The sequence below is a fragment of the Lontra canadensis genome, unplaced genomic scaffold, assembly GCF_010015895.1.
Source record: "Lontra canadensis isolate GAN:19392208 unplaced genomic scaffold, GSC_riverotter_1.0 scaffold46, whole genome shotgun sequence".
NCBI lineage: Eukaryota > Metazoa > Chordata > Mammalia > Carnivora > Mustelidae > Lontra > Lontra canadensis.
In genome coordinates, this window is record NW_022631040.1 from 306887 (window position 1) to 333277 (window position 26391).

Consider the following 26391-nt stretch of genomic DNA (forward strand, 5'->3'; position numbering starts at 1 on the left):
TTTCAGAGGTACAGGTCTGTGATTCATCAGCCTTACACAATTCATAAAATGCACCATAGCACATACCCTCCCCAATGTCCATCACCCAGCCACCCCATCCCTCTGACCCCCCTCCCCTCCAGGGCTTGTGCTTATTTTAATATTCTCCTGTCATCTTCTGGAAATTGTTCATAATTTGTTAATAAGAAGCCCTGAATTTTCATTTTGCATTAGGACCCACAAATTACGTCACCAGTTTTAATGAATACTGTTGTACTATCTGGGTTGGATGATTAGAATCTAAATGATTGAAAAAGTCCTTCCTTTAAGTTTTAACATAGAAACAATGTTAATACCAATGAACGTTAACAAATGTATGTATTTACAAGCTATTTAACATACTTTATAGTTTGTGAATATAACTCATGTAGTAAAAAAATTAAGATTGAATCACTTTTTACTGATTCTGTACCGTCTTTATTATGGGTATTTTTACTAGTAAGTTTTCTTCCATGAAATATTATATGATCAAAATGTGTTGTGTGCAATATTCCAGACTTACTATAAATGTTTGTTCTACTTCTTAAACTTACCAAAAAATTGAAAGAGTACAATTATATTGAGAAAAATACTCTTTAAAAGTTATTGCTACATTTTTATGTAATGATTTGGTATTCTGTTAATGTAAGCATCCTTGCTAGAGAAATTCTGAGTGCTGTCTTTTTCCCCCTTTAATGGGATTCAGTATAATTGACTTTCATTTTTATTTATTCTTTCTTGGAAGGGAAACATCTGGGAACAGATTTTACGAATACCCTTCATCTTGGAAATAATTAATGCGGTTCCCTTCATTATATCAGTAAGTCCTAAAAGCATCTTTAAAATAAATAATTTTGTCATTAGACTTAAGTCTCTAAATCTAAATACTAATAAGTAATACATTAGCTCCAATAAATGATTTTAGGCTTTGGTTAGGATCATGGTATTAAAAATAAATAGTAAAATCAGTTGGATAACTGGATTATGAAATTAAATGAAAACAAATGTTATTTAGTGCAATAACAAAATAAAATACTTTTTTAGACATATATGCTCTGGATTGCCATGTGAATAGGTGTTAATATTATCTAGATAGAGTAGAAATTAATCACTCCATTTCTTGTGTATATTGCAGAATTTAAAAAAATAGTAGAAATTAACAAGAAAAAAAAAATCAGACCTATAAGTACAGAGAACTGTTGGTTGCCAGAGGGAAGGGAGTTGGGGGTTGGGCAAATTGCACCCAATTTGGTGCAAGGGAGTGGGGATACAGGCCCAGTTATGAAATGAATGCCATGGCAATAAAAGTCATAACTTAAGGAATATAATCAATGATATTGTAGTAGTGATATCATAGGACAGATGGTAGCTACCCTTGCGGTGAACATGGCATGATGTATAAACTTGTGAAATTACTAAGTTGTACACCTGAAACTCATATAACATTGTATGTCACCTATACCCAAATTAAAAAAAAAATAGAAATGAAGTATTGATAAAAGTTTTTCATACTGAGCGTATATTTATTTCTAGCTTAAACACAATATTTACTAAGTCCAATTCTCCCATTAATAAGAAAGTTGCCAACAGCCAGACAATTAGCAATTTGCTTCTTTATCAGAGTACTGTGGAATACCAATTCTACAATGATCCTGCTCAATTGCAGCCCCATAAGTATGTAACAAACACTTTCCCATTGCAAAATTAGGTCTTAATCTGTATTTCATAGAGTTATGATAATGTCTGTTGGGGATATGCTTTCTAACACTTCCTTTGAACTTTATTTGGAAAATTATGAAAATAAGCAAATACTATTTTAAGTGGTTGCTTATTTCTGACAATTATTTTAATTTGAGTGATTTATCTAGAGGAACAACTGGAACTAGATTAAATGACAGGCTAAGTAAATATAATCCAATTGAATATGGTTCCCAATGTCACTTAAAATGTTTGAATCTGAAGAGAGTAAGTGGTAATGTTATGAAAAGGGAAAGCCTTCTCTCCCTCCTTATTCCTACTTTCCCCCTTGAGCTGTAGGGAAGAAAGAGGTGATGTCTATTATAAACTGTCACAATGAAAGATTAATGATAGAATTACCATAGTTATAGCTAACATTCAGCAGAGCTCATTTTTTTTCCTTTCTGCTTCTACAATAATTTCCCAAAGAATTTTTCCCTAAGTAAGACTTAGACCAATGAATGAAAAGATTGGATCTTCTCCTTGCGTTTCATTAATGAGTTTAAAGAATTTATCACATGTATTAAAAATTTTAGTCTTTATTAACTTTTTTTTTTGTTCTACATTTTAATCTGCTGGATATGATTTTTGCTTTGAGATAAAAGTTTAGTTTTGGTTTGTTTTTTAGATCTTCTGGCCTTCCTTAAGGAATCTATTTGTCCCTGTCTTTCTAAACTGTTGGCTTGCCAAACATGCCTTGGAAAATATGATTGTAAGTATGAAAATGAAGTGTAAATACAACAATATTTTTACCCTTCCATTATTTCTTACATACTTTCACTGCTTATATTAAACAGAAAGAGAAGATGATTTGAGGTCTCAGTCTTGTACTTCTCCATTTTTCTTTCTCCTATGAAATATAAACTCATACTGTTGTGATTTATTTAGGTATAATTAAATTTCTAAATTCTTCATTTTTAAAAGAAATAAATTTACTTTAAATTAATAATTAAAAAATAAATTTAGCATCCCAGTAAATAATTTCATTTAAATATTTGTAAAAATGAATAAGATTTTTATCAAATAAAGTAGTATGTTATATTAATATTGAAGACCTTAAGTCTGCTTGTATCCTAATTCAGAGTAAAAACTTTTTGAGCTATCTTAACTTGGCCCATATTGCCAAGTTACCACCTTTGTAAGTCCCTGTGACCTGGTGAACAAAAACAGTTCCGATTTTCTAAATATCACCAGTCCAGAGCTACCAATAACTTTGGTTTTTTGTCTTAAGAGGAGAACAAAAGTAGTTACCTTACAGACTTTGCTATAAGAATTAAATGAAACTACATATATGTATAAGCACGTAGGTGTGTGTGGAGGTGTGTGTGTGTAAAGTATTGTATCTGGCATAAAAATAATAAGGACTCAATACTGTTAGTTTTACTATATTGAAATTACATTTGTTTGGAAGCAAACTGGTTTTCCTTTTAAATGTTTTTGAACAGAAATGGAACACAAAAATTTTAGCCAAAGGAATATTTGTGTAGCATTTGAGTATTCACAATCAAATGAATGTTTCTAAACATTTATGTTAAATAACTACTGGAATCTCATGAAAATACATGTCCAAATGATAGGGGAGTATGACCTGTGGAATGGTTTGAAGAAATGTTGGGCTGTCTTCACTATTCCCCCCTAAAAAAATACTATTTCACTAAATAAAGATTGCCTAAACTGCTAAAGAAAGAAATACACAGGGAAAAAATAAACCTCTTTATACTAATTTGTGTTCTTAGTTGGTGGAAAAAATTTGCCTAACCAAGGGAGTCATTAGTCAGTCACTGAGAGTGAAAGTAGTATTTTGCAATATTAATTTAGAATTCATTTTCCATTGTGTTTCTGTATTTTGCTTCTCTTTTCACTGGTTGGAGAAATTTTTACTTATTTTTCTGCTCATTAACATGTCTGTTAAAAAGAAAGTAAGGGATGAGAGGTTAACTTCTAATCAACTTAGTTTTTTGTTTTCTTAACAGTTCTGGTTAAGTATGTGGTAGAGGAGGATAAAATAGTGGCTTAGTGAGATTTTATATCGGTGAAGTGATTCATTGCATGCAACACTGACTTTAAGACAGTTAAAAGTTCATTATAAAATATTTGAGATGAGCAGAAACCTACAAAGTATGAAAAAACCTGTGAATCTACCAATATACTATATAATAATCCTATATTATATTATATTATATATATTATTATACTATAATAATAATTTATATCCTTCTAATATTTCCTATAAAAATACACACATATCATATATGAAATTACAGTGTATGTTCAGTTTCATAATTTGAATTTTGAATTTTGTTTTTGTAGTGCTCAATTTCATATGTCTTCAAATCATTTTTCATAGCTGCATATAAATCTGTTATACGGTTTTGATCATTTTATTTAACCATTTTGTATTGCGTGTTTTAGTTATTTTATTAGCAATGAACATTTATTATATTTATTATATATATAAGTATTATAATTTTATAATAAGGTGAACATAAATATTAATTTTTATCTCTGGTGATTTTCATGTGGTCAGTTTTTAGAAATTATGTTATTGAGTAAATACTGATTAAATTAATTAATGAATGCATGAAATAAAAAGAGCATGGCTGTGACCTCTGTTACCGAATCACCTTTAAGAAATTTTATAACAAATTACATGGCAATATCAATCATTTCTGAGTGCTCATGTTTTATATTTTAAACAACACTGAGTATTATTATTTTTTAATGTTTTTCAATTGGAAACATAAAAAGTATATCTTTAATTCATCTTTATATTAATGAATTTAAATTTAAAAATTTTATTCATTGACTGTTTTGCATTTTCCTTTTAATGGCATATTTCATGTCGTTTTTCCTGATTCAGAGAATGAGATGTGATTGTAGTTTGACTTAGCTATTACTATTAAAATTAGAATTTTTCATTAGAGACATTGCTCACTATGGTGGACTTTTTAGGAGTCAGTACAATATCTCTGCAGATCTTGATAAGGGGAGAGTAAACTGAAATTTGGGGCTTTGGTGGTCCCCCATAGTATTATCTTTGTAATATGAATGCTAAGGTGAAGCATATTTAGACCTAGGCAAAAATGGAAATATGAAGCTATATCCATTTAAAGTATATCCATTGAATGTGCACAAGATATATATAATATGATGAGGTACAATACACACTAACAAATGTAGTGAAACTCATGGATATGTAGTATTTTCAAAATTAAAATAGGCTTCTTTGGTTTTATTTTAGAATGATCTGCACAGAGCCATTCAGCGTACACAGTCTGCAATGTTTAATCAAGTTTTGATTTTAATATCTACATTACTATGCCTTATCTTCACCTGGTAAGACTGTACATACCATTTTTATTATCTCATTTAATTATAGTTTTTAAATATACATCATTTTAACTCAGTTGGCTAAAATAAGTAGAGAAATATTCACTATAAATGTAAGGAGTCACCTATAGACATAAAAGTAAAATCTCTTGTTCAGTCTTACAGAAAAAACAAGAAGGTGCATCTATCATTTGATACTGATGTTTACTGCAACTTTGACATTTTCCCCAATGTTGTAAACAGTCAAGTTACAAGAATTTGTACTGCATGCCACAGTTGTCAAACAAGAAATTTTCTTTCAAACGGCTGACATGGAGGTGCCCTTATCTTTCTACAATCTTCAAAGCAGAAACACTGTTGAGAAAACTGTCATTGCCTGTCACTGTCTCTGCCTGTGCCTTCCCTCCGTGATGTTTTAGTGTGCAGTCAGGCAGAAAGCAAGGGCAGATCTCCTGACAAAGCAATGCAGGACCTGGTACTTTGCTTTGTTATAGAAAACAGTTATTTCTTCTTCTGGAAAGTCTCACTTTGATGATTATAAAGTAATCCAGTGGGAAATGTTGTGCTGCACATATGGATTCATATAGATCCTTAAGAGGAGAAAAAATGTGAAACATAAAATAATGAGGTAGAATAATATATCTGTTTTGTAGGAGTCCTAGATATTATATGTAATTGTGCTCTGTCCTGGATTTGACCTATCAAGAAAGAGAAAAAGTTAATTAGGAAGTACAAAATAAGAAGAATGCCCTCATATGCTAGTACAATTGAATTAGATATAAAAAGAGCTATAGATATATATAAACATAGGTAGAGATATGTAGGTATAGCAACTACTTTGTATCAGTACTTTGTAGTTAATTCTCTATTAACTGGATTTAAAATAGGTTTTATTACATACTTTATATCTCGAAAAATAAATACAGTTTAAGACATTAAATGTCCTTAAGTATAAGATATCTCTCTAAAATTGACACAAAGCCATCTTATAATTTTAATCTTTTTTACTGCTCACAAATTGTTTTTATTGTTCACCTAGTAAACACCTAGCTGCATAAATATGAAATATTAAAAGGAATGATTTCCCTCCTAAAGTCACTAAAAATTCTTAATTTTAAGATAATAACATTATATTAATAGTTTAGGAAGTTTTTTTATCATTTTATTTATGGAAAAATTCTCCAAATTAAAATTTTTTGAATACCTGTGTACATGCTAATATTTCAAACGCTGGAAAATTACAAAAAGTGAAATGAATGATTTAAAAAATATTATTAGAGTATGTTAAAGTAAATTTAGTAAAGAGGTAATTGAAATATTAATGCTGAGGGGCGCCTGGGTGGCTCACTCAGTTGGGTGTCTGTCTTTGACTCAGATCATGATCCTGGGGTCCTGGGGTCACACCCCTCACTGGGCTCCTGCTCCGCAGGGAGTCTGCTTCTCCCTTTGCCCCTCTCCCTGCTCAAGCTCTCTCTCTCAAATAAATAAATAAAATCCTTTATTAAAAAAAGAAATATTAATGCTGAAATAAGGACAAGTTATTTTTATCTGAAAACACTTCACTCAGCACTTTTGTTTTGAAGACATCCTCATCATAGTGGTGGGCTCTCTGCTCTTACTTTTTGCCTTTTTGTCTGTTTCTTGTGTAGATTTTATTTTCTAAAGAAGCAAATAGACAAATTTTGCTACTTTCTCATACCTAGGGATGCAGCAGTGCTAGATAATGAGTTTTTGTGATGTATATGAAATGGCCATTATGCAGTTTATTTATCATTTAAATTATTTGTGTCTTACTTTTTATCTGCTGTTGGAGTTGCTTTTGTTGTTGTTCTTGTGTGTTACTGGTTTTCATAATGTACATTATAAATGTGCAGTGTTATTGCTTTTAATCACGTGTACAGCAATATATTTATTATTAATACATTTACATAAACATGTTTTTTAAATTATAGTACCTAAAACAGATAAGCTGAAGTTTGATGTCTCTGTGTATTCTTCTCTAGCATTCCAAGCAAAATGTCTCCATAAGTCATGACCATCATATGAGGGTAGAATAAATCTTTTTTCGAATTCACCATCAAAACTGTAGTTATTGATAAGAAAAATATAAACAATGTTGTATTAGTTATAATTCACAGGCTGTTTTAACAAAGAGTTATACCACACAGACACTGTAAAATACAAGTATACACAAAGGTTCAGCAACTTAAACAAATGGACACGTGTAAGTAGTCTGTCCAAGAAGGTTACATCAGCTTCATATTAATTGATACTAAATTTCCTTAGAATTTGTTTTCTGCCATTCCCAAAACATGGTTTCTGTAACGTGGCTCGAGATGGCTAGTCTACTCTTGCCATTATATCCTGAATCCAGCCTGTAGGAAGGAAGAAGATAAAGCACAACTCAGAAATTACATGCATAATATAGCCCAGAATTTGCTCATATATCCAAACGTAGCCGATAGGGAGTCTACAGAAATCTGGTCTAGCTGGGAAAGAGTATACCCAGCTGAATGTTATACTATCATGGAAGAGAAACCAGATACTGTGGAACAATAAGCAATCTCTTGCACTGGTAAGTCGTAAAAACCCATATGTATATCACTTGTTTAAAACTCAGGGCTATGCCAGTTTGGAGCCTATGGGCAACTTACTGAAATTATCCAGCTTTATTTGCCACATTATTAAATGAGGATAATATTAATTATCCTATAAGACTTTTGCCATACTTTTCTTTAATGAAGACTAAGTTAGATATGCTTATACAATGTCCATCAGAGGATGTGGCATTTGGTATGAACACTCCAAAAATTTCATTTTTTTCCACCTCAATCTTCCATATATTCTGTATCTTCTGTATATAAGATGATTAAATTATGTGACTGCACAAAAACTAATTTGATCTAAAAGATCTAGGCATAGTAACTTAATAATAATATAAAGCTGAACTGAGATGCCTAAAAATATATTTAATGGGACATATGAGGAAACATTTTCCTTCATTATAATGTATTCAGGTTTTCTGTACTTTCTACTTATTCCTAATATTTGTTTCCTCTAGTTAGCTCCACTAAATTAAAAGTATTGGTAGCATCTCCCTCTCTCTGGGTACCTTTACTACTTTATACTATACAAATTCACACACACACTCTGTCTCTCTCTCTCTCTCTCTCTCTATATATATATATATATATATATAAAATTATTTTTTTACATTGTGATGAAATTAGCCTTAATTGCAGTTACATTATGTCATAGAGCAAGACTGTTAGTGCTTTTCCAAATCAGAATTTTTAATGCATACAATTTAAGCCCCCAAAGATTCAGGAGATAATATTTGATGAACTGGATGTTTTCACGAATTTCACAATGTTAAAATTACCTGTTTTGGAAAGCTGCTCTATAGTTTTAAAATGTATCTTCTCTTCATCATGATTAACATTACAAAGAACTATCATTAAGCATCTGTCTACAAGAGATACATGCCAAACTGAAATAAAATTAAGCTGCTGACCCACTCTCTGTAGGGGATGTGCTCAGAATTGTTTTTCCTGTCATTGTAATGGAATTTGGACTAATCTTTCCCCACATCCGCTGTGTACCCCTCTTGATCAATAATGCACACTTCCAAGACAGCTGGGAATTGTGATTCAGCCTGTGTCTCTGTAACAAAGCAGAGGAAACTGGTACATTGGGAATCAAGCACATGACTTTAGCTTAATTATCAACATATTCTAACCAATAATAAGTACTCTAATTTGTAATGCATTTGGTGTTTCTAATTTTACACTAGTAGGCTTATTTTGCACCTACTTTGTTTCAAACTGTAATTTTTTATTTGAATATGTATGTTTAGATATTTTCACATTATTTCATAGAGCTGTAACATCAAGATCTGAATTATATTCATGGATATTTCATGTTTTAGTCCAATGTAAGAAATTTAGTTTACCTTCTCAGTCTCATTTCAGGAAAAAAGAAATCCATTTATTGTTTAAAAATATGACCTAGTTAAAATTATTAACATGCTTAATTCAAAAAGTATTTGGAATTTTCTTGTACATCTTTGATTAACGCTTATTTTGATGCTCGGTGCTGAAGTTCTTGAACTCTTTTTACTGATTTAACTCTTAAGGCAAATAGCCTTGTGACAGGAAGTGGACAGTGAAAAAATAAGAACTGAATTTTAGAGAAAGTATTAAACCATCATCTAATGGTGTTATCGCCATCATGGTATTTGGTCACTAGATTTATTTGGTCACATTTATTTTGGTTTATTACCAATGAATGACAGAAAGTGTGTTTGTCTGAAGATCTGGAAACAAAGAGCCCCCAGGTTTGTATTACACTAGAACATATAGAAAACTCTTTGTCCCAACTAAATTTTCCGTAAGTGGGAAGGCAGATGTTAGACAATTAGAATTTAAACCATCATTGAGTTATGAGGGTAATGTATAGTTATTTTCAGACATACAAAAACTTAGAAAGTATGCTACTTACCTATTATTAAGTATGTACTGCAGGAATAAGAAAAGAATAAAGTGAAAGGAAAAATGTATAGCTTATGAGAATCTGTGGTTTATGCAATAGCAGCACCTTAGATCTTTCTCTGGGAAACCCCATTTTCATACTGAGTTGTATCAGAAGTGCAGTTGAGGGCTTATCCAGGAAGAGGCGGAGTCACCATTTTTAATTTCCATGACATAGGTACCTAGCCAAAGGATGTTTTCAATTAGAAGGTGGGGTGAAGGGGTGAGAGAAAGCCAAAGTGGTTGTGCCACAGCAATTTTCATGGTACAGATCAGAAACAGAGGCACAGGGGTGCCTGAATGGCTCAGTGGGTTAGGCCTCTGCCTTTGGCTCAGGTCATGATCTTGGGGTCCTGGTATTGAGCCCCGCATCCGGCTCTCTGCTCAGCGGGGAGCCTGCTTCCCCCTCCCCCTATGCCATCCTCTCTGTCTACTTGTGATCTCTCTCTCTGTCAAATAAATAAATAAAATTTGAAAAAAAAAAAAAAAGAGACAGGGACACAGAGAGTTCCAACAAAAAGATAGACTTTACATTCGCATAGGTCTACAACTAGTAAAAAGCAGAGCTCAGGTAGGGGCATAGGCAAGTTGGTGCCAGAGCCCACATGCTTCCCCACTGCAATATTATTTGTATGATGTTCCAGAAGTCATTAACAAAAATAATAAACTAAAAAAAATAATTATGTTAATTTTCTCATTTCTATTGTGAATTTTCGAATTACTGTTTGAAGTAGAATTACAGTTTAGTTAGACGTTAGGATAACTAACTCTTACCTTTTAGATATTTTTGATTAAGGATAGAATACTTTGCCATTGCCATCTCTTTTGCGTGAATAATTGGTTGCTTCAAATTCAGCAAGTTTCTAATTTTAGCAAACATATATACAATACATTTAGATAAAATTATAACATATACATCATTATTATCTGTTTAAATTAGTTCCATTTACCTGTTCATCCATTTCACTTTCTGTATATCTATAAAGTTGGAAACATATTCAAGTGACTATATATGGATATAGAATTATGTATCATGTTTTCAACTCTCCTCCACATACTTTCTGCTATGGCTTAAATATTCAGAATGGATATGTATACTTTTTGAAAACAAACAAAAATAGTCATAAAAATTATAAATTTAAAAAGAGACAGCAAAATTTAACACAAAATGTCAAATATGATTTGCATAATTTCTTCCCTTAATAAAGTGATTCTTATATTAAGCTTTTTAAAAATCCAAATTCTCCGACTTTATCTTCTACTTACTCTTTGAGTCCCAACTTCTTTTTGAGTCTCAATTTTTAAATTGAAGATCTGCCCTTAAGTTTTCTTGAAGGCTACCTGAGTTATGGGAGATGCCCAAGCTTTATGCTTCTCAGTGTTGGAAAAAAATTATAAATGTACAATGTTTCCTTAAATATCAGGGTTTCTTGGTATATTTTCATGATATATAAAAACAGAGTCGGTTTTCCTTCCTCACCATTTTATGTCCCACATCTCTTAGTTGGATATGTAGGATGCTTCACAAATGTTTGTAGTTGATTCACAGTAAAATTTGGAGGTCAAAATTCCCAAACAATATCTTATCAACTGGAGATACTTAAGTATATTGTACATTAAGTATACTCAAGCCATGTATTTTGAGAATGTTCCTTTAAATACCATCTTTTCACAGTTAACTTTGGTGTGAGGTTATACACTCTCAGTGTGATCTATGAAGACATTCTAGGATTGTTGTTTCTGCCAAGGAAATATAACTGGGTAGCAAAACTTCTACAAATTTAATTGAAGAGAAATACTCTTTGAAATAATTTTTATAAATTTCATACACATACTGTATAAATAAGAACTTCCAGATAAATTAAAATTTGGCTGTTAATTTTGTCCCTATAACATCTGAATTTATGCCTTGAGAATTTTTCTTCCTTTAATGTTAGAATTTGTAAGAACAGAACAATTTAATAAAATTACTGAAACTATCATCTCCTAGATCTCAGAAACAAATTGATTAACTGCTAGAGGGCATTGCAATACACATACTCTTGGACTTTTCTCTTCCCATCATCTTTCAGGATTTTTGTTTTTTCTTCTACTTTGTTCATTGATTGACTTTTTTTTTTTTTTTTTTTTTTGGTTCAGTCTCACTTTTGGTTCTCCCAACTAATCTAAATCCTGAGCCTCTTCTGAAAAGAGTTCATCATCCATTTATTTTGAAATAATGAAAATACATGTTGTGCATTAGGGTGAGGTCTGGTCACTTTTCATGAATTACCAAATTGCAGTGTATGTTGACTTCATTAATGGTTTATGGCATGATTCAGTAACCTTTTTTTACCAGACTCAACGACAATGCCCAGGAGTATGAGAACTTACTTGCAACAATAGAAAACTAGGTTTATTTTTACTTTAAACAGAGAATTTCTCCCTAGAAAGTGTAAAACTCCCAACATCTCAGATATCTTAAATTCCATGGGAATATTAAGTTTTAAGGAGATACTCTATAGGAAATGAAAATGAATTGGTATTCATCAAGTAAATACCAAAGTGCAAGTTCTGATTTGAATACTAATGTCTGCACTACAAGCATGAAATCAAAGTGTTGGATTCTTTAAGCACAGAATACCATTGCTAATTATGTTTTTTAAGTAACTGTGCACAGCAATGGATTCATAGGGAGTCCATGGATACTTAAGGTTATTTATTTCTGCCATATGACTTTTTTTCTCTGAAAACATTTTACTGTACAAATTGACATTTACCAGGTGGTGAGAAAGTTTATAGTCTCAATATTTCCTTTCATTCAAATTAATGTTGTCCTTATAAACCTTGCCAAAGCTTGAAAGCTTTGTACAGTTCCCCCTAATCCATAGGGGATACATACCGAGATCCCCATTGGAAGCCTAAAACTGTGGAATGTACTGAAAAAAAAATATATATATACATATATATGATCAAGTTCAATTTATAAATTAAGCACAATAAAAATTAACAACTAATAATGGAAAAAATAATTATAATAATATACTAATATTATATTAGTATATGTAATAACAATATATATTATATTAGTATAATATACTATACTAATATATATCATACTATACTAATATATATCATATATATACTAATATATATCATTATATATACACTAATTATATATTATATATATTATTAGTATATATATTATATTATATTAGTATAATATACTAATATAATAAAAATATAAGAATAAAAGTTATATGAATGTGGTCTATCTCAAAATATCTTATTGTACTGTACTCACCCTTGGGTGATGATGTGAGATGATAAAATGCCTATGTGGTGAGATGAAGTGATGGGAGTGACATAGGCTCTTGACATAGCTTTAGGCTACTATTGACCTGATGCAATGACAGAAGGAGGATCATCTGCCCATACTGCAGAAACCCGATACCCCAGAAAGCAAAACCACAGACAAGAGGGGACCTACTATATAACCAAATGTATAGTTAACATTTTAAAAGAGGCAAAATTTAAAGAGCACTAATTACAAGTGATTAGTAATTCAGATGCTTTTGTTATTATATATAGGGTCTATTTAAGCAAATCAATTACAGTTTTTCAGGTTCTTTTAAGAGGGTAAAATGTTCAGATTTTGTTTTAGAATTGTATAGCACTGAAATTATTTTGTATGGATCTGTGTCAAATATAACACTGAAGAATATTTTGTAAAGAAACAGATCTCCCAGTAGACTTTCAAATCCAGCATTCTTCACAAAACATGTAAAAAATAAACTTTTTCTAAAAGAAAAAAATCCGAAGGCTCACATTGAAACTTTTAAACCAACTGTATTTAATTCATTTACATTCTTTTAATATTTGAAATGTATGCTTATCTAGTAAAATTTTTCAGTACCTATCCTATTTTCCTGGTTTTTAATATCGTTTTTCTTATGAAGCAATATTAACAAAATATATATGACATTGCAGTAAGTAGGTTTGACCCAGTTGCAGGTTGGTGATGAGATATGAGATGAGTCTCACTACATCTGTTTAGCTCCTACCACACCTGCGTGGGGAGCTTTGTCATAAATTCCATAAGCCTTCCAAGTGCCCAGGATCATGTCTTACTTGAGTTCTTATCTGTGCTCAGAGCCCAGGTCCATGGTCATCGCTGTGAATGGTGCACTTTAAGGCCAAGAATTACCCGAGGACTCTCAAGTACTCAGTGAGTGCATTCTCCTCCGGGTCAGGCCAAGCTGTATACTTAGTCATGTTACTTGCTGGCTCCTTCTTAGGAATGATGTGAGAAACCATGACAAAAAAGTGATAGTTTTACAATCAATTAAAGGTTCTCCATTCTGGTTCAGGCTGTGTTGACACTTTTTCATTTACCATGTGCATTTCACTCAGGTTGTTCTTCACACAGTTATCCTATTTTCTGTCAATTAGTATGGACTTCTTCAATTTCCATCTTAATGACAGCTCTTGTCGCACCAGAGTGACTACAGAGTTGCTTTCTTTGGCAAGCTCTAAGACGTGCTTGCTCTTTGGTATGAATGATACAAATCTTAAATTGGAATGAGATAATCCTGGGTCCATATTACGCCTTTCACATTAACTAGTTCCATGACTCTACCTTCATATCACTCACTGTGTGCTTATCCGTTTCTGCAGAGTGATCTATCTCATGTTGTGTTCCTACTGCAGTAAATTTAAAAATTAAAAAAAAAAAAAGAAGTGACACAGTAATGACAAAACTGGATGTCAGGTGTGGGAGAAAAAAATTGAAGGGCGATTTTGAGATTTGCATTTTGGGAAACTGACTGAGTGATCGTGCCATGTATGAGGATGAAGAAACCCAGAAGGAAACCTCAAGAGGAAACGAAATCGAGAGTCCATTACAGTTGAGTTGCTTTTTAGAAGCCTTTGTGAGGTGTTGAACAGCCACGTGTCTATAGGAGCTTGGAGCTTGGTAGAGTGGGTAAAATCAGCATATGGGTAATCGTGAAAGGAAGATCATTAGAAAAGAGCATCTAGGGAATAAACCAAGTGGAATTTTTTATTAAAAACAAAGCAAGATAAAGCCATAACAGAATAGTAAGAAGCATTGTATAAGTACAAATGGCACAACGTATAGGGACAGAATCTTCATTCACCTCTGTGTTCAAAAAAGGTGGTAGTTAACGTAAAAAGTAAAATCTAGTGAAAATGCCAAGAAAACTTGATAAGAATGTAATTGTAGCAGAAGATTTTAATAAAGAATCATATCACTAAAATAGATCCAAGAATTCTTTTTATTTTCACCTCTCCAAACATAGCCTTTCCTATACCATACAACCCAGATGGTTGTCTATTTTAAACTACAGTCAACGTCAGAGCTTTTATAGTACATTCTCATTATAATAAAAGCATTTTCTTACCATCAAGCAGTCAAATCTGTGCAGAATTCAGACATCCTTTTAAAAGCCACCAACTATATTTTTTTCCTCTTTTAAAATTCCTCATTTTTTCGGCCTGCCTTTCCCTTCTTATTAATTCCTATTCTGTTACCTAACTCTTTTAATTGTTTAGATAGATTTGCATTTCAACTGACTTTTAGAATCCTTTTACTGGGATCACGTATCGTTGCTCTTCTCACAATTTCCTATCAGTAAACTGTAAATTAATTTTATCATATTATGCTTTACACTCTTTCTTACCCATAATCTTTGCCAATGTATTTTAAAGTATTTTTTTTTAATTTATATTCTTTAAGATTTTATTTATTTGACAGAGAGAAATACAACTAGAGAAGGAACACAAGTAGGGAAGCAGCAGAGGGAGAGGGAGAAGCAGGCTTCCTGCCAAGCAGGGAGCAGAATGTGGGACTTGATCCCGGGACCCTGGGATCATGATCTGAGCCGAAGGCAGACGCTTAAGGACTGAGCCACACAGGCGCTCCAGTATTTTGATTTAGAGTGTTGAGAGACTTCTTTTAGCATTGTCTTCTTTCTCTAGATTTATTGCTTAGGCTGATGTATCTCCTACCCCAGGGCGGGGGTTATATTAGCTTTCACCAAAGCTCTGCAAATGTCATACAGAATATTTCTGAGTATCCCTAATAATCTAGGTTCATTTGACTATTTAATACTTTCTTTTTTTAGCTCCTATTCTATTAGCCCATTGAGCTATGTTTATTGCAGACCCTTGTTATATCTCTCTATTTAAGTTTTTTGCCTTTTTGTTTTGTTTTGTTTTGTTTTTAGGTTCCTGGTTTGCTAACAAATTGATTTTAGGATGTTCTAAATATCTCATTTGAATTTCATATGAGTTTGTTCCCTCTAGTGTGTCTACTGCAAGGTGAAAAACCACTTTCAATTCCCTGCTTTATAATTATCTTCTATATTGACAATTGAAGCACCCAGTTGTCTTTCCTTCAAGCCAAATATCTCCCGAATGCTTTAACTTTTCTTCCCAAGACTTTTTGGTTAGTTTACCTTTTAGTAAATCTTCCTATTTTATAATTATAAATTAAAACAGGGCCCACCAGGCTAAGGAGGGCACGTATTGCATGGAGCGCTAGGTGTGGTACATAAACAATGAATCTTGGAACACTGAAAAAATAAAATAAAATTGAAAAAAAAAAACAAAAAACAGGGCCCAGTGCTGAAATCAAACTATCTTTGTAGTTACAAAAATAACTATATAAATTTATATAAAATTAAAGTATTTTACGTTATAAAATGATATTTAAGTAGAAAGTATTTTTTGTTGTTATAATTTAGAGGAAGGAATTGTAGTTAAGTGAAAAATTTGTTCTTCTTAGGCTTTTTTTTCTCACAGGAATATATGTATATATGCAACTATCCGAGAGCAACTTTAGGTAAAAACATATCTTGGTTTTCTTGTCATCTTCTTGCTGTGTGACTTTAATTAAATGACAGTCTCTCTGAACCTTAATTTATTAATTTGTCAAATAAAGAAAAATATTGTACAAACCTTAAGAAAAGACTTGAGGCATTTTTAAAAACAAATATGGAATTGGGTCATTATAATAGGAATAGAAGAAACAACACATCAACATAATAAGAATGAATTATGAGTCTCATATTAAGCTTTAAGGCAGCTGAGGTGGAGGGAGAAGTGTAACTGTACTTAGCTCTCATTATGAGAAAGAAGAAAGCACACATATTTCTCAATGTAATTAATCTCCTCTTCCCTCTCCTGAACTCAAGAATCTCATTCCGTAGGCAGAATTGTAGACATTATATATCAGTATAGAAGTGTACTGTACATTATTTCTTATAAAAAAATCTTTAAATGCAAAAATAGCATTGATTTCCTGCTTACTGTCTTAGTGTTTCACATTCATAATTGTTAAGAATAAAGAAAAGTGCTATTGAGATACTATCTGTTAAATGAAATTTTGAGCTGAATGGGGCTCATGATGAGTAAAAATATAGAGGAAAATAGCATAAATTTATTGCATATGGTGATTTAAAAAATACTATCTCTTACTTAGTCTTTTTTCTGATGCAAAAATACAGGATCAGAGATCTTAAATGGTAATACCTTAATCACAACTTTAATTCCAGCTTAATTTCTTTGAGTATAAATAATCTGACATGGTAAAGTTCTTAAGAGATTTTTACTTGAAGCCATAGGAGCAAAATGTATTAGGTAAATGTCAACACAAATCATGTTCTCCGGTAAATTTCTTTAGTTTAGAATGTGCCATTGACCTCCCGAAACTGCTCTTTGGACAAATATCATTGATCAGGAAAACAGTTGTAATTTCCAGGGAAAAGGAAAGATGATTATTTACCTAGGAGACCATTCTACATAGATACTGGTCTGTTTGACATTAGTTTATGAGCAATTAAATGCAACATCAGTGAAAATGTTAGTCGAATAACCAAAAGGATTGATTAGATACTTCTCAAGAGTGCTTTTGGTTACATATGGTTATATTTGTATATTACAGAATTATCTGAATATTATACTCCATGAAATAGACACGTGTTCACTTAGCCATCTCTTAAAAAGAAGAAATTTTTCAATTGATTTTAAGCAGTGATTAAATATTATAAAAGTAAAAGTGCTATCATTATTGCAAAATTTTTCTGTTAATGAACATGACATACTATATTCATATTACATTTTAAAAGCTGGATTTGAGTAAATTATTATAAAAAATAAGAGTCTCTCTTGCTATGAGAGTAATACCCACTCCTTACAATGTGAGGTAACATGATAAACTGAATGTTCTCTTTTATTTCAGTAGCAGATTAAATTTGGACCATTTCAGATAGAATAGCATAAAGCTTTATTTTGTGCCTTATTTTATTTTCAGAAACTGTTGACTAGAGACCAAATATTAGGGATTGGTTTTGTTATGTAGTAGCTACTAGCAATACATGCTTGTGGGAATATGGTAAATGAGTGTAAATCAGCTTAAATTAGCTGATATTTATTTGATGCCATTTCGTATTTCACACGAACAGGGAAATATAAATAAGTATTGTTGGGGCAAGGGAGGGTGTGGCTAGAATGTCCTGTCCCCTTCTAGGTGCTTCTAAATGAACTAATAAATTGACATGAGCTAGATTAGCAGGAGAAAATCAAATTTAATTTTGTAGGTATGGGTAATCCACATAGAGAGGGAAACTCCAAAGACACTCAGGCAAATGAGGTATATATGTCATTCTGAACTAAGGAGAAGGCGTAGGCGCCTGGAACTTCAAAGGGAAGGGATGCATTTCATAGGATGATGAAAAAGAGTAGATGTTTGGTAAACAAATATCTCTCTCCATAGAGATAGGTTAGTCAGATAAAACTTATCTCTAATAAACCCTTATTCTGGGAAAGACCCTCAACTTGGATTTTTTCTGTGTGGTTACGGGAGGGGGAAAAGTTTCTCTTGAGCCTGCAGGGTCTCCATTGTCTTCAGCATGAAGTAGTGCACATGCCAAAGTGGCCTGTTTTGACCACTACACAGTTCATCTTGCGAATTTCTTGATTAAAAAAAGGAATATAGAAAACTATTGCTAAATCAAACCTTTTTCAGATATGTGCATATTTTATTCTTATCAACTCTAAATATGTACATATCTTTAAATATATAATGGGAATAATGTTGTGTAAAGCTAATATTTTACCAACTAGGTGCTTCACTTTTATGAACTGAATCAGATGAAAAAAGTTCAAGCAAAAAAAGAGTAAATTGCAGGGAGTCAAGAGCTCACAACATAGAAAATGCTTGAGGGCTGGATTTTGTAGCTCTTTTACATCCATTATGGTCTCTGCTCACAGCTGTAACTTCACTTGGATGATTTGCGTGGGTAGTGTCTTAAGGTGATTTGTCATTCTGGAGTCTAAGAGTCTAGTGTAAATATAGTTGCTGCTTGGAGCAGAACTAACCATTCAGGGTATCAGCAGACTTTTATTAATGGGCTCAACTCTACTCGATTTTATCACATCATTCTCTTGCCTAAAGTTTTTCATTGGTGTCTACAGGATAATATAAACTCCTTGGTGTTGTATATAAAGTGATTTATAATCTGTCCTTTTCAACTTCACTGGCCTCATCTCCCCTTATTTGTCTCACTTTAAAGGCTATACTGTAGCCATATGGCACTAAAGTAATGCTTTCACAGTTTTAGTTTTTTTATGCAAAATTCTTTGCAACTGGTAGAACTTACTTAGAACTGTTCCTAACTTGATGAAGCTTTTCCTATTGAGAATACCTTTTTATTTTAATTAAACTACTGGTTAGGAGGAAGCACAAATAAAGAGGAAAGCAGAATAGATGTTGTGCTTTTTTAAATTGTTTTTGAAAATTAAACCTTAAAAAAGGAGGAGGAAAGGAATATGATTTGTGGTACTATTGACCTTATTCTATTATTCTATTACTGGGAAGGAAGTAGGATATCTGATGTCATGGTGGGATTCAGAAAGCCAGTGTAAGTTACTGGCTTTGATATTTCTAATAATCCAATATTAAATAGGATTTACTGTTTCCCAATATTTCACTCAGAACAGTTTACATGAAGAAACATGTGCATGTGCATGAGGGTTATGAGCATGTGTGTGGGCATGTGAGGCACTGCTAGGTGCATGCACACAAATGCAGATACACACACTTTTTAAAATTTTTAATTTAAATTCAATTTGGTTAACATGTAGTGTATTATTAGTTTCAGAGGTAGAATTTAGTGATTTATCAGTTGCATGTAATACCCAGTGCTCATTCCATCATGTGCCCCCCTTAATGCCCATCATCCAATTACCCCATGCCCCCACCCATCTGCCCTCCAGCAACCCTCAGTTTGTTCCCTGTAGTTAAAAGTCTCATGGTATGCCTCCGTCTCTTTTTACTTTATTCTGTTTCGCCTTCCCTTCCCCTATGTTCATCTGTTTTGTTTCTTTAGTTCACTCATATGAGTGAAATCCTATGGTATTTGTCTTTCTCTGACTGACTTATTTCACTTAGCATAATACCCTCTAGTTCCATCCATGTCATTGCAAATGGCAAGATTTCCGTATTTTTGACGTCTGGGTAATATTCCATTGTATATGTATACTACATCTTTTTTATCCAGTAATTTGTCAGTGGACATTTGGGCTCTTTATATATTTTGGCAAATGTGGATCATAGAGTTGAGGGTCTATTTCTGGGTTCTCTATTCTGTTCCATTGATCTATGTGTCTGTTTTTGTGCGAATACCGTGTTGCCTTGATGACTACAGCTTTTTAATACAGTGTGAAGTCCAAAATTCTGGTATCTCCAGCTTTGCTTCTTTTTCAACATTACTTTGGCTGTTTGGGTCTTTTCTGGTTCCTTACAAATTTTAGAATTGTTTGTTCTAGCTCTGTGAATAATGCTGGTGTTACTTTGATAGGGATTGCTGAATATGTAGATGCTTATGGGTCTCACAGACATTTTAACAATGTTTGTTCTTCCAATCCATGAGCATGGAATGTTTTTCCATTTCTCTCTTCCTCAATTTCTTTCGTAAGTGTTCTGTAGTTTTCAGAGTACAGATCCTTTACCTTTTTGGTTAGTTTTATTCCTAGGTATCTTACGGTTTTTGGTGCAATTATAAATGGGATCGATTCCTTGAATTCTCTCTCTGGCTTTATTATTGGTGTGTAGAAATGTAACAGACTTCTGTGCATTGACTGTATACCTTGTGACTTTACCAAATCTCCTATATTACTATAACAATTTTTTGGTGGAGTCTTGAGTTTTCTATATAGAGCATCATGTTGTCTGCGACAAGTGAAAGTTTGACTTCTTCCTTGTCGATTTGGATGCCTTTTATTTCTTTTTGTTGTGTGATTGCTGAGTCTAGGACTTCCAGTACTATGTTGAACAACAGTGGTGAGAGTGGACATCCTTGTTGTGTTCCTGACCTTAACAGGAAAAGTTCTCCATTTTCCCCCATTGAGGATGATGTTATCTGGTACGTCTTTCATATATGGCCTTTATGATCTTGAGGTATGTTCCTTCTCTCCTTTCTTTCTTGGGGATTTTTAAGGATGGTGTATTTTGTCAAATGCTTTTTCTGCATCTATCTAGAGGATCATATGGTTCTTATCCTTTCTTTTATTGTTTTGTGCTCTTCTGCTTATAATGCTTTGCAGTAGGCTCCTTAAGGAGTCTTAATCCCTGCCGCCATATTATACACAGCTGTATCACATGAAATTCAAGAACCTGAACCTCCTACCTTCCAAAAGGTGGTCGCTTTTCTACTTGTAGACTTGCAGTATTTGTTTTCTCAAACCTCCGATTGATTTCTGTGCTGTTCAGAATGATTTGATAACTATTTAGTTGTATTCAAGGCAGAAGACAAACTTAGGGTTCCTCTACTCTGCCATCTTAACTCCTCCCTGATATACACACTGTTTATGTCCCTCATCCTCTTCTATAACATTTCATTGAAAGATGTATTTTGTCAATGATCAGACCGTGGCAATTTTCTTTTCATTTAATATTGTTCTGCTAAGAATACATTATATATATTTAGCTATATTTTCTGTAATCCCACAAATATTTCAGGGTAGTGTAGTATATTTTGTTTACACAAATTAAGGGATAATAATAAACATGTGAAGGACTAATCAAGAACACACTATTAGGCTATCATCAGTTTCAAGCCTCAATTTTTGTGTCAGAATCCTTACAAATTAACAAAAGTGGAATTAAAAATATATTTGAAGTTGTGTAGTTGGCCAGAAAGTATTGTTTGGTTCTATCTGGTCTTGCATAATTGGGTTATAAGAATAATCAAGCTTAGGGGCGCCTGGGTGGTTCAGTGGGTTAAGCCTCTGCCTTTAGCTCAGGTCATGATCCCAGGGTCCTGGGATTGAGCCCCACATGGGGCTCTCTGCTCAGCAGGGAGCCTGCTTCCTCCTCCCTCTGCCTGCTTCTCTGCCTACTTGTGATCTCTGTCAAATAAATAAATAAAATCTTTATTAAAAAAAAAAGAATAATCAAGCTTAACCTTTCATGGAGTGGTGACAAGGGTCTTGAGACCCTATCAATTCTGTTCTTACTTAAGAGAAAATTCTGTTGTCTGATTTCACCAGCCCATTAGCTGAAACTGCCCTTAGTGTATTTTCACTTTTTTTTTTTTTTTTTTTTAAGAATGAATCTTTCTTTCAGTGTGTTTGTTATTTGTGGAAAGAACAGGAACCTCTTTGATCTTACTGAACAAGAATGAATAGGCGTTTTATGTGGCAGAATTTGCTTTATAACATACTGCTTTCTGTGTATGTTTGGTTACAAGTGTATTGGGGAGTAGAGTCTGTTGCCTCCACTTTTCCTCCTTACATCAGAGGTTATAAAAATGTGTACCGTAAAGAATCTGATAATTGTGAGCAGACAAATTTTCTTAGGCCAGTTTTTAAGTTTTTTAAATAAAATTTTTATATTGAACTGTTTCTGTGACATACCCTCTTTGATTCCTCAACATACGTATGTCCAAAGGCAGAGTTATGCTATTTTTTCCTCAAATTGTCCACATCTCTGAAATAGTAACTACCATCCATTCCTTGGGGGTAATTGCAAAGAATGGAGTCATTCTTAACATCTCCTGTTCTGTGACAAAATACACAATCAGCAAATCCCACAGATTTTACCTCCTAAATATCCTGCAAATCTACCAATTTTTGTTCCTTTCAGATATCACCTCGCTCATCTAAGCTATTGTAACCTTTTTATAATGACTGCTGTGTGACTGGTTTACCTAGGTCCACTCTGGTTCCATTCCAAACTATTCATCTCATAGCAACCAGACTGACCTTTGTGAAATGTAAATATAATTGTGTTACTGCTTGCTAATTCTTGTTAAAATTTTCCATGTGTCTTGGGATGAACACAAAAATTCTTAATATTTCCTAAATTTCCTGTACGATCAAGATTGTCCCCATCTTTTCATTTTTTTTTTTAAGATTTTACTTATTTATTTAACAGAGAGGGATCACAAGTAGGCAGAGAGGCAGACAGAGAGAGAGGGGGAAGCAGGCTCCCTGCTGAGCAGAGAGCCTGATATGGGGCTCGATCCCAGGACCCTGGGACCATGACCTGAGCCAAAGGTGGAGGCTTTAACCCACTGAGCCACCCAGGTGCCCCTCTCTCCATCTTTTCATTTTCATCTCACATTCTTAATTTTTCCTCTGCTCAGGAGTCCTACTTTTTTTCCCCCTACTGCTCCTAGAATGCTCTACCTTTTTTCTCTCCAGAGTAAAATATGACTCATCTTTTGTGTGTGTGTATGTGTGTTACTGTAAACGTCATTTTGTCATTGAAGTCCGATCCACCTGAATAGGTCAACACAATTATAGGAAAACATAGCCAGTTGAGGGTGTGGGGTGCTTTGTAACTTTATGTATATTTATATTAGTCATCATTTTCTGTCTCTTTCACTGGACTCTAATTCCCATCAAGGAAGCAGTCATGCCAACTTCTCCATACCATTTCCATACCATAGTACCTAATTCTGTGCCTACTATTTAGTAACACTCAATGTATAGATGAACAAATAAATGTAAAACTTTGTCAAATGCATATGATTTACAAATTAGCAAAAATGAAATTATAAGCACTTTATTGGAGATTCAGGAGAGAAAAATCCAAGTTTTCAAGGAAGCAAGAAATAGCAAATAATACATACTTTACCTGTTAACAGAAATGTAAGGTGATTAAGTACCACATTGTCTTTATTTACTGTCTTATCTATGTTATTTTGTTTTAAAAATATGAAAATATAATAACTTTCTCCTGGTGGTACAGGTTTTCATTTTTCCCATTTAAGGGTTTCATTTCTTAAAATTAGAGCCCCCTAAAATGAGAGTTACAAGAATATGATCATGATTTTACTCGATTCTTGACTATACCATGTTATTATTTTTTACTACAATGATTTTCTCTTTATTTTCACCTAGTTTAATTTGTTTTACTCATCTCTTAGATCCCACTGCCTTTTTCCTTTCTCTACTTCCTTCACAATTCACAGTAGAAGATACATGTTCACTGAGACCCAGTACATATGTCTTACAAAAAAATTATGGATGACTAGGAATACATCCTCAGTGCAGCATATAACCTGAGGAACACAGCACAGAACATTACATGATTATAGTTCCATCTTTCCTAATATGAACAAAAAACCCTGCTTCCATCTGCATGTATTATCATAGTAATGGCCCGTAGGCTGATGAGTCTATGAGTAATTTGTCAAGACTGCTCAGCAGATGCTTTTATTTTGTTTAAATCACTGATGATGAAGAGAGGAAACATAAACTACAATTTTATGTAATTTTGTTAAAAGAAATATATTGAATAAGAATGATAAAAGACACTGTGGGATCCCTTTAATTGAAGTGTTTAATAGAAGAAAGAAGACTTACCACTCATTTATGGTTGGTGTAGCCTTGTTTAATTTCTATCTCATATCCTGATGATCCTTCTTTTACTAGGTAAGTCAGAAAAAGCACATTTTAAATGCATAAATTAGGTTGGTAGCTTTTCCTAATGGAGGACTCCTTAGTTAAAGTGAAACTTTAGGAAATTAATACTTATATTAGGTTTTTTTATTTCTAAGGGTAATTATACATTTAATGTTTGATACGATATATATCATGGCTCTACATACTTATGGCAAAATTGAGCCCAATCCTTTTTTTTTTATTAATGTGGTTATGGCTTTTACATAAGTGTTTGAATAGTTTCTTTAAGTAAAATTATCCTTAGTGAGATTTAACAGTATTCTAGTTAAGAAAAAAAGTAGAATTTTAAATTCTTTTTAATGAGATACAATTTGGAGTTCTCCTTTCCATATGGCATGCTCAATTTGGTGATCCACATTTCAAATAGTCACAGTGCTTATGAAAAAATTTGTCTTCTTCTCTTAGTTTGTCAGCAGAGAGAGAAAGCTTTTTCTCTCTGCTTATCCAGTACTCAATATGACTGCTGTGGGCCTGTATTTATAAACTTTGTCAGATATGTTTAATGTTTAGATTTATAGGAATTCATTGAAGACCAAAGAATGATGATTGAGGTTTATTAATTCTTGTGGATCTATGGAAGGAACGGTAGGTCATTCCAAATGCATATTTAAGATTTATAATCAATAATAGAGATTAAGGTAGAAAGGAAGCACTTTTAAAATTATATGTTTTGATTTCCACTAAAGAAAACAAAAATAGAAAAAAAAAAACTTCAGGGCCTAACAGTTTCACTGTTAAATTCTTTCAATGAACAATTAATCCAAGGCGGTGTAATTCAGGGAATGGGCAAAGATAAAGAGTTACCCCAGTCGGTTAATGATTAAGCTAAACTGTGATTCTGAAAAACTCCGGCTAAGCACAAACTATAAGCTAACATTTTCATTTAGTTAATAAAATCCTAATCCTTTGAGACACTGTATCAAAACTAATAATTTTGGCAGGTTTGTTTGGTTAATCCTTTGAAAATTATTCCATTCTCAGAGATCCACAATAAAAATTAACTCATTAAGATGATCTGAAAAGTCTTTCGCTAAATAAATAAATGTTTAACCCAGAGTTGCCATTTTTTCCTGATAAATACAGGTTTAATGATACATTGTTCTTTAGAAAGATGGCTACAGAGACTTCATAATCCTGTGATATACAACCATGCAACACAGACCGGTTAGCTAACTGGCTAACCATAAACAGTGGTAGACTGGTGTTTCAAGGAACATATATTGAGGTACAGAACCATAGAACAAGGTCACTTTGAAGAATTGGATATAAAAATCCTATAGTAGTAAATTGCCAGACTAAATCCAAAAGTTTATAGTAAAAACTAAAGCAATACAAAATAAAATATTTAACAAAGGGCACTTACTAAATATTAATTACCATAACAATAAATAGGAGTAGAATAATACTAATAACTTATTATTTAGATCTTTATTATTTGTTTTGTATTAGCAAATTAATATTCTTTAGCACTGACAATACTGGAACCATAAAAAAATTATCATCAAGTCAGGTTTACCAAAGCAGTGTAAGAATGGCTTATTATAGGTATATATAAATAAAATACATTATTACAATAGATGGGACATATATATCTTACAGGAATGATAAATTCAACATCTTCAAAAATGAAATAATTTTCATCCCTCTCTAACAGCAAATTTGCCCTAATATTCTTTACATTATATCATGATATCCATTGTCTTTATCTCCTGATGTCAATAGGTCAGACTGGAAAATCTATAAATATTGATTGCAAACCAGGGGCTCCTGAATGACTCAGTCAGTTAATCACCTGACTCTTGAT

General features: G+C 32.7%; 1 protein-coding gene across 5 annotated transcripts in view; it reads left to right on the forward strand.

The window, feature by feature from the left end:
• Positions 1–26391, forward strand: part of KCNT2 (potassium sodium-activated channel subfamily T member 2) — a 344381-nt gene that overhangs the window by 127412 nt on the left and 190578 nt on the right. For all 5 annotated transcript variants that reach the window (XM_032872884.1, XM_032872885.1, XM_032872886.1 and 2 more), the window contains exons 6-8: positions 764–838; positions 2384–2467; positions 4997–5091. In XM_032872884.1, the coding sequence (XP_032728775.1) occupies positions 764–838; positions 2384–2467; positions 4997–5091 (254 nt within the window). The remainder of the gene's footprint in view (positions 1–763; positions 839–2383; positions 2468–4996; positions 5092–26391) is intronic.